General features: G+C 38.7%; 2 protein-coding genes and 1 long non-coding RNA gene across 3 annotated transcripts; 2 read left to right on the top strand and 1 right to left on the bottom strand.

The window, feature by feature from the left end:
• The first annotated feature begins 867 nt into the window (after positions 1–867).
• LOC307030857 (CD209 antigen-like protein D) lies at positions 868–4624 on the top strand. Its single transcript, XM_079696235.1, has 6 exons — positions 868–1368; positions 1441–1530; positions 1667–1825; positions 2547–2689; positions 2896–2999; positions 3243–4624. The coding sequence occupies exons 1-6, from the start codon at positions 1299–1301 to the stop codon at positions 3385–3387; spliced, it is 711 nt and encodes a 236-aa protein (XP_079552361.1). The 5' UTR covers positions 868–1298; the 3' UTR covers positions 3388–4624.
• A 4050-nt stretch (positions 4625–8674) lies between these two features.
• LOC307030858 (CD209 antigen-like protein D) lies at positions 8675–11511 on the top strand. The gene is made up of 7 exons (XM_079696236.1): positions 8675–8925; positions 9375–9497; positions 9571–9660; positions 9868–10008; positions 10578–10702; positions 10909–11048; positions 11292–11511. Exons 2-7 carry the CDS (start codon positions 9428–9430, stop codon positions 11407–11409), a joined length of 684 nt encoding a protein of 227 aa, XP_079552362.1. The 5' UTR covers positions 8675–8925; positions 9375–9427; the 3' UTR covers positions 11410–11511.
• A 7361-nt stretch (positions 11512–18872) lies between these two features.
• Positions 18873–21580, bottom strand: LOC307030864. Its single transcript, XR_013805809.1, has 3 exons — positions 21303–21580; positions 20760–20854; positions 18873–20409 (listed from the first exon to the last, which is right to left on the bottom strand). It is a non-coding gene; the product is annotated as an uncharacterized lncRNA (long non-coding RNA).
• Positions 21581–21911: the final 331 nt, after the last annotated feature.

Here is a 21911-nt window from a genome sequence, read left to right as displayed (position 1 = left end):
CCGTTGTGACGAAAAGGGAGCTGAGCCAGAAGGCAAAGCTCTCTGTCTACCGCGCCATTTTCGTTCCTACCCTCATCTATGTTCATGAAGGATGGGTCATGACCGAAAGAACGAGATCGCGGGTACAAGCGGCCGAGATGGGTTTTCTCCGCAGGGTGGCTGGTGTCTCCCTTAGGGATAAGGTGAGAAGTTCGGTCATCCGGGAGGGACTCGGAGTTGAACCGATCCTCCTTCGCGTCGAAAGGAGCCAGTTGAGGTGGTTCGGGCACCTAGTTAGGATGCCACCTGGGCGCCTCCCTAGGGAGGTGTTCCAGGCACATCCAGCTGGGAAGAGACCAAGGGGTAGACCTAGGACCAGGTGGAGGGATTATATCTCTTCGCTGGCCTGGGAGCGCCTTGGGATCCCCCAGTCAGAGCTGGTTGATGTGGCCAGGGTAAAGAAAGTTTGGGGCTCTCTGCTGGAACTGCTACCTCCGCGACCCGACCACGGATAAGCGGGAGAAGATTGATGGATGGACAGCTCTCCCCTGATCCGAAGTTTAGTGCACTATCCCACTGCTCCACAGCCTCCTCTAGTGATATTTCACATAGTGGCTGGCTGTGCTGACCGAGGAGAACTCCCTGGGCAGTGACTGTGATAAGAACAAAGACTGATAAAAACAAAGCACACCAAGCACAAATCATTTATACTGAGAAAAGAAATATAAAACACACTCATACCATAAAGACATGAGTCATGGAGGAGGAAAAGTGACAAATCATCATTGTCTAAATTAACTTTTATATTATTTTCTTTGCTGGATATTTCCAGGAGGGAATATGAAAGGTAAAGTTTGGTTTAGAAATACCTGCATTTTTATTCCCAATGAAGAATATTTCAAACTCAACTTATATAAGTGTTCATGTAATTACTATTTTTAAGGTCTGTAACTTCAAATATTCAGTGGTGGGTGTTTTTTGTGGAAGGTAATTTTGGCAGCAGACAAACTTCAACATTAAAATGATATGGCATGTATTTGTTTTAAATAAAAACAGAGCAATTATATTGTATACCTCTAAAGAGCCTTTATATATACATGGAGGTCTGGAGAGAGAGAGAATGTCTGTAACTTTAATATGGTGTGTCTGATAATCATCTGGAAGATTGTCATAGAAACTTCTTTCAGCAAATCTTAGATGAGTCACTTCCTCAGAAGGATAACATATTTAGAAATTGAAACCCTCAACCTCGGTCACATGTGCTGCAGTCCCTGCTTCAGAGCTGACCTAAAGACAAAAGTTGTCATTTTTTAAAAGCAATGGAGGAAATCAATGACGATGTTGAAACTGTAAAATCCCTAACCCCAAGATCAGCAACAAGACAAGAAGGTAAGTGTCAGTCAGACGGAGTGAGCTGTGGATTGTGGATGTATTATACTCCCTGGTCTTCTCTGTGTTCAGGTCCCAGGAGATTTCCCAGAGCGTCTGTTCTCGGTTTTAGGCTGCTGAGTGTTTTCCCGCTGGCTGTTCTCATCGGACTCACAGTCTGCTGTTAGTCTGTTTTATAAGTTAATGTCATTTTGAATTTGTAATTTTCAAAAACACTTTCTGCCCTCTGCCTTTTACTTAAGTTTGTATCAGTATGAGGTATTTTCTGTTTAGAAAACGTGTCTCTTGATCATTTCAGGCCATTACTCAGAAGATGTTGCAGCTGCACATCTCTCCGCTGTCAAAGCAAACCTGACTGAGCGTCTCCAGGCCAGAGATCAGCTGATCAACCAGCTGAATGCCAACCTCACTGAAAAGACCAGAGAGGTGGACAGGCTCCTGAGTTTGATGGACAAGGGTGAGTGCTTCATGTGGGGGTTTGCATAGGGCTCGGTATGTGTATGTAAGATATCTATTATTATAATATTTTTTATAAAATACCTCAATATTGAGAGTCTAAGGCTGACTATTGATGCTTTCATAAAATAGTTACACACTTTTCATTAATGATAATAAATAATTAGTTTTTAATGACTTAGTTGTGAGTGATTTAATTTATAGTTTGTTTTATTTTTCTTCATCCACCATATTTATATTTCTCTGTAAACTATGCTTATGGCAATTTTCCTTGTCTAAATTACTTTTAGTATAAGCAATAGGAAGAAGAACTTAGAGGTAGTTTGTTTCAGATATTTGCAGCATAATAATAATAAAGGATAACAAGGTTTCAAACCAATTTAGAACTGTTGCCGAAAGTCAGACCCAGTTTTCCAGTCGGTCTAGTAACTAACACCGAGATGTTTCCACTGTCTGTGTTTAAGTGAATGTCATTGAAGACTTTAACAAGATCAGTATCAGTGCTGTGGTGCCTGACTAGTTCACATCGAAACAGTTATTTAAATCCCAAACAAGAGAAGTAGTTGTCTGCAATGACATTTTTGATCTCTTTTCATCACTCTAAAAATGCTTAATACATATGTTTTTTCATTATTATTACAAAAGTGACATTTAATGCACTCAAGAGTTCCATATTCCAGCAGTTAAAGCAGTACATCAACAAGATCTTAAAACTTTTACAGATAAAACGTGTCATGAAGGATGGAGGAAGTCTGGTTGTTCCTTTTATCTCCTCTCTACTGAGAAAGCTTCTTGGGAACAAAGCAGAGACAACTGCAAAGCCAGAGGAGCAGATCTGGTGATCGTAGACAGTTATGAAGAACAGGTAATGTGTGCTGCTTGTAATTGTATAACTCCTGCTTTTATCAATCAATGTTTTTATTGTACATATACTAGCAAATGTGTCTATCAGCTATAATGATTACTTCACAACAATGGTGTTAATTATATATTTCTGAGCTAGTAAAAAGAGAAAAGTTATCTGAATGTTGATGTCCATCCCAGTAAACTGCATTTTGTACATTTGAACAGAAATTCATTTCTCATATGAGCAAGGGAAGCACTTGGATTGGTTTGAGTGACAGAGAAAAGGAAGGGACCTGGAAATGGGTGGATGGATCTCCACTGAATCTGACGTAAGGCTTTACTTTGTTTTTAAATACAGACGCTGGTTTATGTTGTGACCTTTCTAAATGTTTCACATGTTTCTGTAATGGGAGTTAACAGAACACACAGGATGCATTTAAACGTAGGGTGTCTGCCCCTTTCACCAGAGACTCATTTGGGTTTTAAGAAAAGAACATGGCTGTGTTACTTATAGTTATTTGTATTTGATGTCCATCTTTTAATTTATTTTGTTTTCCTGTAATACCTTTTAGGATTTGGGCTGAAGGAGAGCCTAATAGTGGAGGAGGGGATCCAGAGGTGGGTGAAGAGGACTGTGTAAACATCTATCCTAACACCAAAAGGTGGAACGACATGTCCTGTAAGACCGATCTGCATTGGATCTGTGAGAAACATTAACATTGGTGTCTGTTTGGATACTAAACATGCAATCTTTACAATTTATTTTATATTGAGTTATTTAAAACTATTAAAAATGCCTGATTTCATGAATAAGAATTGTGTTTCTTGATTAGATAAATCCCTATTCATTTGTTTTTTAGGTTGTTTTTCAGATTAATATCAGTAATAAATAAATAAGACATTTAATTTTTTTTTGCCAACTTTTGTTTGCCTCAATTAAATTAGTATTTGTATTAATCCTTTTACCAATCGACATAAAAACAGCTTATTAAAAACATCTGCTGATAAGCCCACAGTTCCTGAAAATTAGAATATTGAAAGTGCCTTATTGAGCAGAATATGATACAAATAAGAAAAAGAAAAACAGTCAGACATTATTGAATAATTCAGACACATACAACAATACTCTAATCCCAGCATTGGTCTAACTTGTTCAAATATGTAAAATAGCCTGTGTGTTTATACAGTATGTTTCCTAACAATGACCTCTTGTGGCCATGTGAGTACAAATCTATTGCAGGTATTTAACATTCATAGGTACCATCCACTTTGTACATACTGTAAGAACTAGTGCTGTCAATTAATACAAAGATGTATGTATGTTTATCAAAATAATAATCTGGGACTTTAACTGCAGGATTAGCTCATGTTTCATTTGAAAAGTAATATGCCTTTTATTTGAAGTTACTGGAATGACAGTACTTTAGTAAATGGGCAAATAGATATAGCTAGATCAGGAAATATAACTTTCTTTGAGCATGCATACAAAGATAAAAACCGTATGAATATATTGTGGGTGTATAACATGTTCTCTGACGAGATGAAGCTCTTCCACTTCAACAAATTGCTGTTATCAGATAAAAAGCAGCTTTACCACTTCCCCTTTTTTTCTCAAAGTGAACAACCCCTCCCTGAAAGATGTGAACTTGTTATGTTTATGATCAGCGGCAGACAGAGTACTTCAGAGGAAAGACATTTGTGTTTATGAGCATTTAAAATTAAGATCCCTGCTTTCACAACAATGTCATGCTCTCTTTTTATTAACCAGTAAAACAGATCTATACAGGATCAATACATTTAGAATATTAATCATCTGTGTGGCTTTGTAAGATGATATGTCTCTATTTAACACCATGGACTTGATTATCTCACTTGTTTCAGTCTTAAATCTGTATTGTCAATTTGCTTTGTATGTTTTAAATGTGGGCATGTCAATAAAGCTTATTTGAATTTGTCTTGACTCAGCGTCAGAAAAAAACAAACATATCCTTATATCTTTGAGATGGATAGATAATGATCTGGTACAGTTGCTAGGACTACCTTTAGCACTTAAGAGGTGTGACGTATTGATGGTGTTTTGTTTTATCCTTTACGCTATTGCCATTTTCCCAGACATCAGACATCATATTTCAAACTATCTAGAGGAAATTATTTTATACGGCTGTTTTTAAGACCTTGCAGCTCTGGGTCTTAGCAGACCCTTGGATCCATTTCGCACTCTTTTTTCTCTTTTTCTGTTGTCACATGTGTTATCATTGTTTTGAGTTTACCCATACAGCAGGGGTGTCAAACTCAATTTCATCAAGGGCCACATCAGCATTATGGTTGCACTCAAAGGGCCGGTTGTAACTTTAAGACTATATAAGAATACATATATAAATATTTAATATATATAAAATAATGTATTATATTACATGATTGCCTCTGCATTGGATTATTATCTGATAGGGTAATGACTTCAGAATTAACTACATCTGAAAGCAGAAGTCTACGGCAAATAATTGCAAGTCTCTTCAGTGAGAATGTCACAAAATGATTTAAAAAGAAAAAACACATTATGAAAAAAAAGTCAAAAATCAAAAAAAAAAGTAATATTTTGAAAACAAAGAACAATTCTGAGGAAAAGGGGTAATTCTAAGAAAACGGCACATTTAAAAAAAAAAAGTCAAGTTTTGAGAAAAAAAGGCATATTTGAGATGCATTGTGGGACATGTAGTTTATGGGGAACATGCTTCTGTAAATCGGCCTGTAACCGTATAATAAACGTATTATATTCTTTGCAAGCTCTTGTGGGGCCACAGAAAATGAAGTCACGGGCCGGATTTGGCCCCCGGGCCTTGAGTTTGACACCCCTACAGGGTTAAGTATGGATACACTGTTGGAAAATACAAGAAAGGAGATACAAATGATGTACACAGGTTTAGAAGCTCTACAAGGTGCATTTTTGAGAAGTGATTGGAGAACTATGTGTAAAGGAGAGTTGTTACAACACAGAAAACACCAGAATTTAAACTATAAACATTAATATAATTTCACTAATAGTTAATGGCCTAAACCACCCAATTAAAAAAAGTGCTTATACTGTACAGATGAAACATCAAGGTGGAGATATTGTATTTATGCAAGAACACATCTGGTGTGTGTGTGTGTGTGTGTGTGTGTGTGTGTGTGTGTGTGTGTGTGTGTGTGTGTGTGTGTGTGTGTGTGTGTGTGTGTGTGTGTGTGTGTGTGTGTGTGTGTGTGTGTGTGTGTGTGTGTGTGTGTGTGTGTGTGTGTGAGAAACTTTTGTGTTTCTGCCCCTGCCATTCCTGCAGAAGGTTGCAACATTGTTGATACATTCAGGCACCGACACCTGTCTGCTCTCACATTCCCGCATTATGTTTTGCGGAAACCAATCTTTATTTTTTTCCCACTCTATGCCAGCTGCAAATTTGGGGCGAGACACAATAAATAAAGCTTCGCCAGTTTGGGTCCTTATCACAACGATTCTCTGCTCAGAGGGCCTTGCAAATTATTTTATAAGAGAGAGAACCATTTGATGATGATGTAGAGAAAGAGGAAGAGGTTTCAGAATTTGAGGATCACATTTAGCTTCAGCTAGTTACAAAAAAATGACAAGGAGCACTTTAATTCATTAATGTGATCTAACAAATGTAAAAGGGTGAATATTAACCATGATGTTTATATAGCTTGTAATTGGGATGAAGTAAACATCTTTTGAGCATTTTAACATAAAATTGTTTGATTGTGTTGAATTGAAACCCAAAAAGGCAGCAGGTCCACCAGACCCACAAACACTGGCTGCGTAACAAACATATGAACACCACACAAGATTTAGGGGTTTTCCAGAAAATAAAGGCCCACTCTTGTCATAGTACACAGGAACAGAAATGAATGACATCCTGGTTTATGCTTCTGCCTACATCATACGCTTGTGACGATTAGTAATGCACAATCATGCATTTGTCCGAGCCACAGATTGAAACAGAGAACAAGCTCACCCTTGGCATCATGAGTTCACCCAGAGGACAGGTGCATACAATGCGGTTTATACGGAAAACAAATATGTGTAGATCAAAAATACATGTGTATGCCATTAATAAGATCAGAACCAATTGGGAAAAGAACTACAGATCACCTTCTCTGATGACTTTTGGAAGGAGGCCCTGAGAGCCGTCAACTCATCCACCAGTTGTGCTAGACTTAGCCTAATACAATTTAAAGTTCTCCATAGACTACATTATAGCAAGGCTAAGCTCTCTAGGATTTATCCAGATAGATTGGATGACAGGTGTGATAGATGTTCCCAGACCCCCTGCGACCTGACTCACATGTTCTGGTTGTGCCCTAAATTATCTAGCTTCTGGCAATCTTTCTTCGAATGTATTTCTGAAATTGTATGTCTAAAAATCTCTCCATCCCCTCATGTAGCTATTTTCGGTTGGCCCTCAGATGAAATCAACATGACAAACACTCGAACCAATGTCATTGCCTTTACCTCCTTGATTGCTCGTAGGAAAATCCTTCTTTTGTGGAAATCTCCTTTACCTCCCTCTTTTAAAATGTGGCTGGGTGATACTATGTCTCTCCTAAAGTTGAAAAAAATTAAGTTTAGTCTCCGGGGTTCTTCAGATAAGTTTTACGCTCATTGGAGGCCACTGATCAGTTATGTAACCGTCTTCCCCCTGATATGGTGTAGGGATTCCACCTTTATCTGCCTATAATTCTGATATTATTACTCCCCTGTCCACCGCACATGCAGACCGTGTGACATCCCTCGATATATGTGTTAGCATGTGTATGTGTACATGTATGTATGTATGTATGTATGTATGTATGTATGTATGTATGTATGCAGGTATGTGTATGTGTATATATTAGACCCTCCAGAAAAACGCGGGCAAAAATCCTTGATTATGCGGGCTAAAATGCGGGGTTTTTATGTGATTTTATGCGGTGAAATTGCGGGAAGTTGCTAAATATGCGGGAAGTTGCGAAATATGCTAAATATGCGGGAAAAAAGAAGAACAATTTTTTTAAATATTGGGCTGTTTTATTTATTCTCTCTCACACACAACCTGCCACTAACGTTAAACCCCTTTACCATTCAATTAAACACATTCAATGTTTATTTAATGTAAAAGCAATTGGGCTATTTTAATCTCACACACACACACCCCCCCCCCCCCCACACACACACACACACACACACACACACACATCCCCCCCCCCCCCCCCCCACACACACACACACACTTCTCCGCTTCATTCTGTTTTCATTTCATTTACTCGTTCGTGATCTGACCAGCTTCAATCTTGTAGGCTACTCACTTCGTTTCTTGTAGCCCTCGAAAGGGTTTTGGAGGTTGAGGCTCACCGTCGATTTTCTCTTATGCTCCAACATACAGTTGCACGGGGTGCAGAATAGTTTCCCCCCACTTTTTGCCCGGTCTTTAGTAGAAATGTTCGTCGGTAAATGAGATGGATTAGATTTTTTCATCTTGGTGTTTTCTCTATCTTGTGAGCTCCACACGTTCACTCTAGTGTTGTTTACATTCTGTGACGCGCGAGCTGATGACGTCACGTCAAGACGAGTTAACTTTTTTTTCTTCTCAACTTTGTGGGAAAATGCGGGGATTATGCAGCCTTTTGATAAATATGCGGCCTTTTCAAAATCTGCGCCATTTTGCTGATTATGCGGTAAATTCTGCGATCGCAGAATCGCGTTTTTCTGGAGGGTCTAATATATGTGCATGTAAATGATTGTATTTATCATTTGGTATGTAATTGATGTACTGTTGCCTCAGTGCTCCGGGAGAGGGGTCTGTGGGATGGGTTGGGATGGGGCTGGGTCGAGGGAAAGTGGGTAAGGGTTCTTTTTTAAAAATAAAAAAAACAATTCCTTATTTGCTGCAATGCACTCTTACACTTTTTTCATGTGAATACAAATATAAAAAAATAAAAAAAATACATATGTAAAACTTTTTTCTGTCTAAAACATTTATTTACATATGAAACGGAACACATCCCTCTGAACAACACAACCCTCTGATGCGTGTGTTGGTAGCTTGGCACGCTACTTCCCTGGAACCGTTGCTGCTTCCAGTGTTTCCTCCTGAAGTCTGTGATCACTACCCAGTCACCGGGCTTGAAGTGGTGTTGTGGCGCATCAGCTGGCATCGGCAGTACGGCTTTCCCCTGAGAGTGGATAGCTGAGAGGGAGACTGAAAGACTTATACAGTAGTTCAACAAAAGGTAACTTCAATTGTCTCAACTTTCACAAACTAACTACAATAATATTCTTTAAATCTGTGCCAGTTCGTCTTGTGCCTTGTGCCATCAAGAGAGCCAACAAAACTATTTGTAGCTGCTTTCACAATGATGACTATTCTCTTTTTATTAACCAGTAAAATAGATCTTTACAGGATCAGAATATTTTGAATATTATTCATCTTTATGGCTTTGTAAGATTATATGTCTCTATTCAACACAATGGACATGATTATCACACTTGTTTCAGTCTTAAATCTGTATTGTCAATGTGCTTTGGCAATAGTATATGTTTTTAATATGGTCATATCAATAAAGTTAGTATTTCCTGATATTCTTCTTCTTTTTTTTAGATATATAATGATTTGTGATTTCCTCAAAAAGATAAAGCATTTCAAAAATCAAACCACTCTTTTTCCGGTCACATACTTCAGGACGCTTGCTGCAGAGCTGACCTTCTAGGAAAGAGTTGGCAGTCCCATGAGCAATGGAGGAAATCTATGCCAATATTGACGATATCAAAACCCTAAGCTCAAGATCATCAACAATACAAGAAGGTAAGAGTGTCAGTCAGAGTGCACTGTGGATTTTGGATTTACTGTATTACTCACTGGTCTTCTCTGTGTTCAGGTCCCAGGAGATTTCTCAGAGCGTCTGTTCTTGGTCTGGGGCTGCTGAGTGTTTTCCTGCTGGCTGGACTCATCGGCCTCGCTGTCCACTGTGAGTCTGTCTTTTCATACATTTAATAAGTTCATTTTGAACGTGTGATTTTCAAGAGCAATATTCTTTTCTGAAAGATGCACATTTGACCAAAACATCTATCGTTGTTCTACTTTTCTCCTAGGGCCAAATTAGGAAAACATTTACTTTGGTTTGTGTCAGTATGATTGCATCAGTTCATTTAAGAAACATCTATTTTCATTCCAGACCATAACTCAGTAGGTGGTGCAGCTGCAGATCTCTCCGCTGTCAAAGCAAACCTGACTGAGCGTCTCCAGGCCAGCCATCAGCTGATCAACCAGCTGAAGGCCAACCTCACAGAAAAGACCAGAGAGGTGGAGTTATTGAGTGAGTGCTTCATGTGGGGGGGTTTGTATAGGGCTCGGTGTATGTGAGATATCAATTATCATAATATTTTTTACAAAATACCCCGATATTGATATTCTAAGGCTGACTATTGATGCTTTCATAAAATAGTTACATAATGTCACTTTTCATTAATGATAATCAAGAATTTGTTTTTAATGACTCAGTTGTGAGTGATTTAATTTATAGTTTGTTTTACTTTTCTTCCCCCATCATATTTATAATTATTTTTTTAATATAAGCAATAGGAAGAAGAACTTAGAGGTAGTTTGTTCCAGATATTTTCAACATAATAATAATAATAAAGGATAACAAGGTTTCAAACCAATTTAGAACTGTTGCCGAAAGTCAGACCCAGTTTTCCAGTCGGTCTAGTAACTAACACCGAGATGTTTCCACTGTCTGTGTTTAACTCTTTTGATCCCTCTAAAAATGCTTAATAAATATGTTTTTTCATTATTATTACAACATTGACATATAATGCACTCAAGAGTTCCATATTCCAGCAGTTAAAGCAGTACATCAACAAGATCTTAAAACTTGTACCGCAGGATGGAGGATGTTTGGTAGTTCCTTTTATCTCCTCTCTACTGAGAAAACTTCTTGGGAACAAAGCAGACAGCACTGCACAGCCAGAGGAGCAGATCTGGTGATCGTAGACAGTTATGAAGAACAGGTAATGTGTGCTGCTTGTGATTGTATAACTCCTGCTTTTATCAATCAATGTTTTTATTGTACATATACTAGCAAATGTGTCTATCAGCTATAATGATTACTTCACAACAATGGTGTTAATTACATATTTCTGAGCTAGTAAAAAGGGAAAAGTTATCTGAATGTTGATGTCCATCCCAGTAAACTGCATTTTTAATATGTGAACAGATTTTCCTCGAATCGATGATCAGCGAAAGAGAGATCATCTCTGGCATGATCAATTTTGCCACTTGGATTGGTTTCAGTGACACAGAAGAGAAGGGGACCTGGAAATGGGTGGATGAATCTTCACTGAATTTGAATCTGAAGTAAGGCTTTAATTGGTTTTAAATACAGACGCTGGTTTATGTTGTGACCTTTCTTAATGTTTCACATGTTTCTCTAATGGGAGTTAACACAACACACAGGATGCATTTAAACGTAGGGTGTTTGCCCCTTTCACCAGAAGACTCATTTGGGTTTTAAGAAAAGAACATGGCTGTGTTACTTATAGTTATTTGTATTTGATGTCCATCTTTTAGTTCATCTTGTTTTCCTGTACTACCTGTTAGGCTTTGGAGCCCAGGACAGCCTGATAATGGAGAGGAGTGTGTTTATATCTTTTCCTACAACGAGTGGAACTCCCAGTCCTGTGAGGAGGATCTGCATTGGATCTGTGAGAAACATTAACATTGGTGTCTGTTTGGATACTAAACATGCAATCATGCTTTCACAATTTAGTTTATATTGAGTTATTTAAAACTATACAAAATGCCTGATTTCATGAATAAGAATGACTTTGCTCGAATTGATAAATCACATGTATTTAGTGTTTTTTTTTAGGATTAATATCAGTAATAAATAAATAGTCATTTAATTAGTTTTTGCCAACTTTTGTTTGCCTCAATTAAATTAGTATTTGTATTAATCCTTTTACATATCAACATAAAAACAGCTTATTAAAAACATCTGCTGATAAGCCCACAGTTCCTGAAAGTTATAATATTGAAAGTGCCTTATTGAGCAGAATATGATACAAATAAGAAAAAGAAAAACAGTCAGACATTATTGAATAATTCAGACACATACAACAATACTCTAGTCCCAGCATTGGTCTAACTTGTTCAAATATGTAAAATAGCCTGTGTGTTTATACAGTATGTTTCCTAACAATGACCTCTTGTGGCCATGTGAGTACAAATCTATTGCAGGTATTTAACATTCATAGGTACCATCCACTTTGTACATACTGTAAGAACTAGTGCTGTCAATTAATACAAAGATGTATGTATGTTTATCACAATAATAATCTGGGACTTTAACTGCAGGATTAGCTCATGTTTCATTTGAAAAGTAATATGCCTTTTATTTGAAGTTACTGGAATGACAGTACTTTAGTAAATGGGCAAATAGATATAGCTAGATCAGGAAATTGAACTTTCTTTGAGCATGCATACAAAGATAAAAACTGTAAAAGTATATTGTGGGTGTATAACATGTTCTCTGACAAGATGAAGCTCTTCCACTTCAACAAATTGCTGTTATCAGATAAAAAGCAGCTTTACCACTTCACCTTTTTTTATCAAAGTGAACAACTCCTCCCTGAAAGATGTGAACTTGTTATGTTTATGATCAGCGGCAGACAGAGTACTTCAGAGGAAAGACATTTGTGTTTATGAGCATTTAAAATTAAGATCCCTGCTTTCACAACAATGTCATGCTCTCTTTTTATTAACCAGTAAAACAGATCTATACAGGATCAATACATTTAGAATATTAATCATCTGTGTGGCTTTGTAAGATGATATGTCTGTATTTAACACCATGGACTTGATTATCTCACTTGTTTCAGTCTTAAATCTGTATTGTCAATTTGCTTTGTATGTTTTAAATATGGGCATGTCAATAAAGCTTATTTGAATTTGTCTTGACTCAGCGTCAGAAAAAAAAAAACATATCCTTATATCTTTGAGATGGATGGATAATGATCTGGTACAGTTGCTAGGACTACCTTTAGCACTTAAGAGGTGTGACGTATTGATGGTGTTTTGTTTTATCCTTTACGCTATTGCCATTTTCCCAGACATCAGACATCATATTTCAAACTATCTAGAGGAAATTATTTTATACAGCTGTTTTTAAGACCTTGCAGCTCTGGGTCTTAGCAGACCCTAGGATCCATTTCGCACTCTTTTTTCTCTTTTTCTGTTGTCACATGTGTTATCATTGTTTTGAGTTTACCCATACAGCAGAGGTGTCAAACTCAATTTCATCAAGGGCCACATCAGCATTATGGTTGCACTCAAAGGGCCGGTTGTAACTTTAAGACTATATAAGAATACATATATAAATATTTAATATAAATAAAATAATGTATTATATTACATGATTGCCTCTGCATTGGATTATTATCTAATAGGGTAATGACTTCAGAATTAACTACATCTGAAAGCAGAAGTCTACGGAAAATAATTGCAAGTCTCTTCAGTGAGAATGTCACAAAATGATTTAAAAAGAAAAAACACATTATGAAAAAAAAGTCAAAAATCAAAAAAAAAAGTAACATTTTTAAAAAAAAAGAACAATTCTGAGGAAAAGGGGTAATTCTAAGAAAATGGCACATTTAAAAAAAAAAAGTCAAGTTTTGAGAAAAAAAGGCATATCTGAGATGCATTGTGGGACATGTAGTTTATGGGGAACATGCTTCTGTAAATCGGCCTGTAACCGTATAATAAACGTATTATATTCTTTGCAAGCTCTTGTGGGGCCACAGAAAAGGAAGTCACGGGCCGGATTTGGCCCCCGGGCCTTGAGTTTGACACCCCTACAGGGTTAAGTATGGATACACTGTTGGAAAATACAAGAAAGGAGATACAAATGATGTACACAGGTTTAGAAGCTCTACAAGGTGCATTTTTGAGAAGTGATTGGAGAACTATGTGTAAAGGAGAGTTGTTACAACACAGAAAACACCAGAATTTAAACTATAAACATTAATATAATTTCACTAATAGTTAATGGCCTAAACCCCCCAATTAAAAAAAGTGCTTATACTGTACAGATGAAACATCAAGGTGGAGATATTGTATTTATGCAAGAACACATCTGGTGTGTGTGTGTGTGTGTGTGTGTGTGTGTGTGTGTGTGTGTGTGTGTGTGTGTGTGTGTGTGTGTGTGTGTGTGTGTGTGTGTGTGTGTGTGTGTGTGTGTGTGTGTGTGTGTGTGTGTGTGTGTGTGTGTGAGAGAAACTTTTGTGTTTCTGCCCCTGCCATTCCTGCAGAAGGTTGCAACATTGTTGATACATTCAGGCACCGACACCTGTCTGCTCTCACATTCCCGCATTATGTTTTGCGGAAACCAATCTTTAGTTTTTTCCCACTCTATGCCAGCTGCAAATTTGGGGCGAGACACAATAAATAAAGCTTCGCCAGTTTGGGTCCTTATCACAACTGATCAAGATGGCCAAACGATTCTCTGCTCAGAGGGCCTTGCAAATTATTTTATAAGAGAGAGAACCATTTGATGATGATAAAGAGGAAGAGGTTTCAGAATTTGAGGATCACATTTAGCTTCAGCTAGTTACAAAAAAATGACAAGTAGCACTTTAATTCATTAATGTGATCTAACAAATGTAAAAGGGTGAATATTAACCATGCTGTTTATATTGCTTGTAATTGGGATGAAGTAAACATCTGTTGAGCATTTTAACATAAAATGTTTTGATTGTGTTGAATTGAAACCCAAAAAGGCAGCAGGTCCACCAGACCCACAAACACTGGCTGCGTAACAAACATATGAACAACCACACAAGATTTAGGGGTTTTCCAGAAAATAAAGGCCCACTCTTGTCATAGTACACAGGAACAGAAATGAATGACATCCTGGTTTATGCTTCTGCCTACATCATACGCTTGTGACGATTAGTAATGCACAATCATGCATTTGTCCGAGCCACAGATTGAAACAGAGAACAAGCTCACCCTTGGCATCATGAGTTCACCCAGAGGACAGGTGCATACAATGCGGTTTATACGGAAAACAAATATGTGTGGATCAAAAATACATGTGTATGCCATTAATAAGATCAGAACCAATTGGGAAAAGAACTACAGATCACCTTCTCTGATGACTTTTGGAAGGAGGCCCTGAGAGCCGTCAACTCATCCACCAGTTGTGCTAGACTTAGCCTAATACAATTTAAAGTTCTCCATAGACTACATTATAGCAAGGCTAAGCTCTCCAGGATTTATCCAGATAGATTGGATGACAGGTGTGATAGATGTTCCCAGGCCCCCTGCGACCTGACTCACATGTTCTGGTTGTGCCCTAAATTATCTAGCTTCTCGCAATCTTTCTTCGAATGTATTTCTGAAATTGTATGTCTAAAAATCTCTCCATCCCCTCATGTAGCTATTTTCAGTTGGCCCTCAGATGAAATCAACATGACAAACACTCGAACCAATGTCATTGCCTCTACCTCCTTGATTGCTCGTAGGGAAATCCTTCTTTTGTGGAAATCTCCTTTACCTCCCTCTTTTAAAATGTGGCTGGGTGATACTATGTCTCTCCTAAAGTTGGAAAAAATTAAGTTTAGTCTCCGGGGTTCTTCAGATAAGTTTTACGCTCATTGGAGGCCACTGATCAGTTATGTAACCGTCTTCCCCCTGATATGGTGTAGGGATTCCACCTTTATCTGCCTATAATTCTGATATTATTACTCCCCTGTCCACCACACATGCAGACCGTGTGACATCCCTCGATATATGTGTTAGCATGTGTATGTGTACATGTATGTATGTAGGTATGTATGTATGTATGTATGTATGTATGTATGTATGTATGTATGTATGTATGTATGTATGTATGTATGTATGTATGTATGTATGTATGCAGGTATGTGTATGTGTATATATTAGACCCTCCAGAAAAACGCGGGCTAAAATGCTTGATTATGCGATTAAAAATGCGGGGTTTTTATGTGATTTTATGCGGTGAAATTGCGGGAAGTTGCTAAATATGCGGGAAGTTGCGAAATATGCTAAATATGCGGGAAAAAAGAATAACATTTTTTTTAAATATTGGGCTGTTTTATTTATTCTCTCTCACACACAACCTGCCACTAACGTTAAACCCCTTTACCATTCAATTAAACACATTCAATGTTTATTTATTGTAAAAGCAATTGGGCTATTTTAATCTCACACACACACACACCCCCCCCCCCCCCCCCCACACACACACACACACTTCTCCGCTTCATTCTGTTTTCATTTCATTTACTCGTTCGTGATCTGACCAGCTTCAATCTTGTAGGCTACTCACTTCGTTTCTTGTAGCCCTCGAAAGGGTTTTGGAGGTTGAGGCTCACCGTCGATTTTCTCTTATGCTCCAACATACAGTTGCACGGGGTGCAGAATAGTTTCCCCCCACTTTTTGCCCGCTCTTTAGTAGAAATGTTCGTCGGTAAATGAGATGGATTAGATTTTTTCATCTTGGTGTTTTCTCTATCGTGTGAGCTCCACACGTTCACTCTATAGACCCTTTTTGTGTTTGTATACAATGATGACGTAGAACGTATGCGCGCGCATGGTGGCAACAGAAGGATGGCAGAGATAAACAGCTTGTCAAGCTACGCAAGGGGATTATCAACTAAAGATCGTGAATGTTACCTTAACAAGTTGACTTTGACAAATGGTGTCCGACTTCCAGATCCGTGTTCTATTGATGAGTGGGTTGAAGACGTTAGCAAGTGGCCGAATATACAGTGGCCAGATATATATACCTATTTAATTGAGAAACCGAGCGTGTACACCAGAGAGAAATTACGAGCCTATAAGTCAGTGGATGCTTACGAATACGTTGTCTGTGGTCATGTACAGAACGTCAAATACCATGACATAGACTCAGAGTTTTGTATTTTGAGATCAGAAATTCTCCCTAGTCAAAGACAAGGACACAAGACAACGATGTATGAGGCTTGGGTCATAATCAACCAACGAGAAAACTATGTCCTCACAGCGAATTGCACCTGTATGTCGGGGTAAGTAGCCTATTATTTGGTGTTGTGGGCTTGTAGGTAACAGTTCAGGGGTGTGTTACTGTCCTTTCAGCTGGCTATTACTCTCCTTTCCATATCAAAAATCGTATGCCTTGCCCTGTAACTTTCTCATCATAACCAGGGTTTGAAACTAACATTTTCATGAACAACAACACAGTGACAACAGGGTTCAAAATGTCAGCAGCCAATATCATTCAGTTACATTCAAAACCTGATTAAGCTTAGGATACTCACATGTCTAGTAAGTTAGATGTTTACCTACTTCATAGCCAGAGCCGAGATTTGTCTGAGAGCAAATGTTACTTTCAAGCCCAGTATGTTTATTATGATTTTGTGAAATTTCAGGCTTGGGTCATGCTGCAGCCATGCAGCTGCAATATTATTCAAAGTTGAGCTCTATGTCAGGATGGGAAGGACAGAGAAAGCAGCGGTTACTTCTGGAGTGTGCATGTGGAAAGACATCAGCAGGAAAGACGTCAGACCAGCTCCATTGAAGGAAATCAGCTTCCACAAACCAAAGAGGCTTGGCAGGCAACTTCCAGCAGCTTCAACATCTGCTAGGAAGAATAGTATCACACCCAGAGACATGTAATAGTTGACAGAGCCTAGATAAGTTTCCTTTTGCCATAGTGCATTTAATTAATTCTCAGGATTTCTCCTCAGTGTTTTGACACCATAATGTAGCCTGAGAAAGGTGTTACTTGGTGATGCAGAGAAGAAAAGGCCTACAGACCAACGTGGCATCATGACTTTTTGTAAACATACACGCTCAGTTTGAATAGTTTCAGTATCATTTGTTATGTTGGTTTGAATATGTCTGTCCTTTTGTCTTCAGATTACTGATTCTAGAAATTCGATTGTTTGTTATCTACAGCTTAACTGGTCTGGTTTTAGAATAATTCAGTCATTATTCTTAAAATGTGAACATTATGCAGCACACTAATTGTGTCTTTTTGTTGCTCTATTATCAGTGTTGACAGATGATGACATCCGGGATGTGAACCCAGGTGCTGCAGTGCTGACGAGCCTGGAAAACAGTGACACGGACACTGCATCTTCTGACACTGATTCAGAGGAGCATCTAGACTTACCTGAGCCCTTGACTGCTTTATTTGATGCAACACTCCGGGAACTCTCACCACAGGAAATGAAGGTGAAATGTGAGGATACATTTCACAAACTAAAAAGTACACTACAACCTCAACAATGTGAGAAACTGGAATTTGTGACACGGAAACAGTCAAGGTCAAATGAGTGGCACACCTATAGGGCTGGTCGGATCACAAGCACCAAATTTCACCATGCAGCCACAACTGACAAGATCAGCAAAACATACCTAAATGATATAATGCAGTACAACAAAACAGAGTTAAATGTCCCATCTGTGCTCTGGGGTCAAAACATGGAGGAAACGGCAAGACAAGCGTACACTGCATTCATGTCCCAAAGCCATCCAGATTTCAGCATCAGCTCATGTGGCTTAGTAGTGCAACCTTCTGAGCCACACCTTGGATCATCGCCAGATGGGATAGCAAGATGTACCTGCTGTGGCAAAGGGGTGGTAGAGATAACATGTCCCTACAAATACAGGAATAGCCTTCAAGGATGTACAGAAGACAAGCAGTTTTGTCTGGACAATTCATTGTCTTTGAAACATTCACACACATACTACTATCAAACTCAACTTCACATGTTTGTGTGTGGTGTTAGCTAATGTGACTTTGTGTTGTGGACTAAGGAGAAGTTCATTGTGCAACGTATCCTAAGAAATGAAGAGTTTCTGCAGGAGGCTTTGCCAAAAGCATATGAGTTCTTTAGCTCGAGTGTGTTGCCTGAATTAATGACAAGAAGACATGATCCTGTCTTGGTGTCACAGAGAGCCTGCGAATACTGTGAAAGGCCAGATTTTGGTAAAATGATAATCTGTGTCAAATGCAACAACCACATTCACTACAGTTGTGCACACATAAAAAGGAAGCCAGCAACATGGTTATGTAGGAAATGTCTGAGAGTTGAGGCTTGAATGCCTTCATGTAGGAGTGGGCAATATAATGTATTTTATTGTGATAGGAGACCATATATGGTGTTAGATGTCGGTTATGGATTGTCTTTCCCTGGTTATTAAAGTTACATTACAGTTGAAACAATGAATTCATCATCAGCCTTTTCCTTACATTTGATGTTGTTGTTGACAGCTGTGTCTTGATGCACTTCAGTGCAACAAGATATTTTAAGTTTTATTCTGTAATGCTATATATGTATCCATAGAGATAATTTGCGACCTAAAATTATTATTTACTGTTTACAACATACAGAACCAGTTTGATTCTAATATATTGTACATACTCCTACTTTTTATGTTGTTAATGTTTAGTGGCACTTTAATGGCACCTGAATGGAATGAAACTCTGTTAGTAACAACATTACAAATAAATGTGATACTGCACTCTGAATTGTTGAGATAATCTGGGGGGGAAAGGACCATTAGACACACCAGTGGCAGCCAATGTGGCGAGGTTTATTCAAATGCATTAAGTTTTAAGTACAGTAGGCCTATATACATGTTTCACAAATGTAAAATCACTATATAAGTCATACATGGTTATGTGTAACTCATTTGGGAACAACACTCTTACAGAGGTTTGTGAGGGCACCACATACAATAACAACATCATCTAGTATGTCAACCTGCGACAAAGGAATAATTGTTAGTAAAATCTTAAAGTTTTTCCACCGACCAATAACTCGCTCTACATGGATCCTCACACAAGAAAGTTGTCTAGATGTGTCCACTTCCTGTGCAGAAAGCTGCTTCTTTCCTTTTGTGAAATGAGGGATGCGAAGGGTTGCACCATAGGCCGCAAGCTCGTCTCGGATGAGAAATCCTCTGTCTGCTAAAACCTCATCCCTAGGCTCCAAAAGTTTGAGGAAACCTGACTACTTAGTGATCTGCTTGTCTGAAACCCGTCCACCCCACCCAGGAGACAGAAATGAAATTGCACCAGCTGGAGTGATGCCGATCAAATATTTAATGGTGTTGTTGTGTTTATAGTTTGACCATGTCTGGGCCCTGGAAGTCAGATTACTGGGTCTAGCTATGAACATTTCTGTGCAATCTATTTTGCACCGGCATCTTCTAAAGTTGCGCTTGAATATTTTTGGCATATTTTTAAGTACTGCACCCTTACTTGGCCATTTAATGAGTGGCTTGAGGACCAAGGCCATAGCAGGGACCCAGCTCCACAAAATATTTGATAAGGTGGTTTTTGATACCTGAAATCTATAAGACAAGTCAGTATTACATAGGCCCAACCTTAATTTCATCAATATAATCAATAGGGGGTCCTCTACTGTAAGTTTGTTGTGAATTCTTTCTACGCTGCCCATCATTTTTCTAATCAGCCACTCAAAGACCACAGAGGTCAGTCCTGTGAGAAAAATCAATTGTCCAATGTTGCACTTAACAGTGGTGTAGGAGAATCTAGATTTTTGCAGCTCCTCTTTCAGCTTTACATTTTCTGCTCGTAGTGTGTCAAACTCCTGTCGCAGGTTGACATATTCCTCCTGAAGTTGACTGTATCTCAGGTTCAGATCATCGTACTCTCTCTTTGGAACTAGGATATCCTCTTCAGCTTTAATATAGAAAAGTGAAAAATTAGCATGTGCTGCAACCAATGCAAACAAGTTCACAATTCAGGGGTTCTCACAGATTTTTACCAATGAATTTTCAAAACTTTTCCATGACAGAAGAGAAGATACATTATCGATCCCAGGGGGAGATTTTTCCTCTTCATTTGACCCATCCAGGGGCCAGTGTACACGTCACACACAGACATACATAGCAATTGGAGCAGTGGGCCTGGCAGGAGCACACACACACACACTAGGAGCACACTGACTCTTTCAGTGAGGGTGGGAACCCTGACAATCAATCAGTTAATTGTAAGATGATATATTCATATATTCATAAATATATTCATACCAGGACAATGATCCATGCTGCATTCTTGTTCTGGAGTTTCAGAAGTAACACGTTGATTTGTTGCAGTGTCAGCTCTCCTCCTTTTCCTATGGTACCTACAGTAACAGCAGAAATTCATAGTCAGACTAATCCATATCTCAAAACAACAGCTGTAGGCACCAAAGCTTATGCAAGAGAGGAAAACACAACAAAAAACGACTGAGAGGATGTCAACTCTAATCTTACCTGTCCATCTTTGCATTTGGGTTCTGGCTTTGTTTTGAGTACATGAACACAGATGGCAGATGTAAACAAGGCTCTCCCGTAAAATCAAAGAGTAGGCTAGATAACCTCAAAACAATCTCAAAACAACAGCTGTAGGCACCAAAGCTTATGCAAGAGAGGAAAACAAAACAAAAAACGACTGAGAGGATGTCAACTCTAATCTTACCTGTCCATCTTTGCATTTGGGTTCTGGCTTTGTTTTGAGTACATGAACACAGATGGCAGATGTAAACAAGGCTCTCCCGTAAAATCAAAGAGTAGGCTAGATAACCTCATTACCTGATATAAAGTGGGCGCTGCAGACGCGAGCATTTTTGATTATGTCCTCATTCCAGTCCACACGTTTAATCGCCTGCAGCCACAGACGCCGCCGGTTGCTCTGAAATGGTCGTGGTCCTCTCGGAATCCTATAAAACTTTAGTCCGCCGGTGGAATAGCGATTCGTACAACCGTATACGCAACAACCAGACATGTTGATGCTGGGTACAGTTTGTAAATGCTTTCTAACCAGTTGCTACCACGTCTTTGTCATTCAGAACTGCTTGAAAACAACACCACTTCCGTTGCCCACATGCGCGCGCAACTTTTTGATGACGTCGGCTGTAAAAGGGTCTATACAGTGTTGTTTACATTCTGTGACGCGCGAGCTGATGACGTCACGTCAAGACGAGTTAACTTTTTTTTCTTCTCAACTTTGTGGGAAAATGCGGGGATTATGCGGCCTTTTGATAAATATGCGGCCTTTTCAAAATCTGCGCCATTTTGCTGATTATGCGGTAAATTCTGCGATCGCAGAATCGCGTTTTTCTGGAGGGTCTAATATATGTGCATGTAAATGATTGTATTCATCATTTGGTATGTAATTGATGTACTGTTGCCTCAGTGCTC

Source organism: Notothenia rossii (genome assembly GCF_949606895.1).
Source record: "Notothenia rossii genome assembly, contig: SUPER_2_unloc_1, whole genome shotgun sequence".
Taxonomy (NCBI): Eukaryota; Metazoa; Chordata; class Actinopteri; order Perciformes; family Nototheniidae; genus Notothenia; species Notothenia rossii.
The sequence above is the reverse complement of the archived record's forward strand: the minus strand, read 5'-3'. Positions and strand labels throughout refer to the sequence as shown.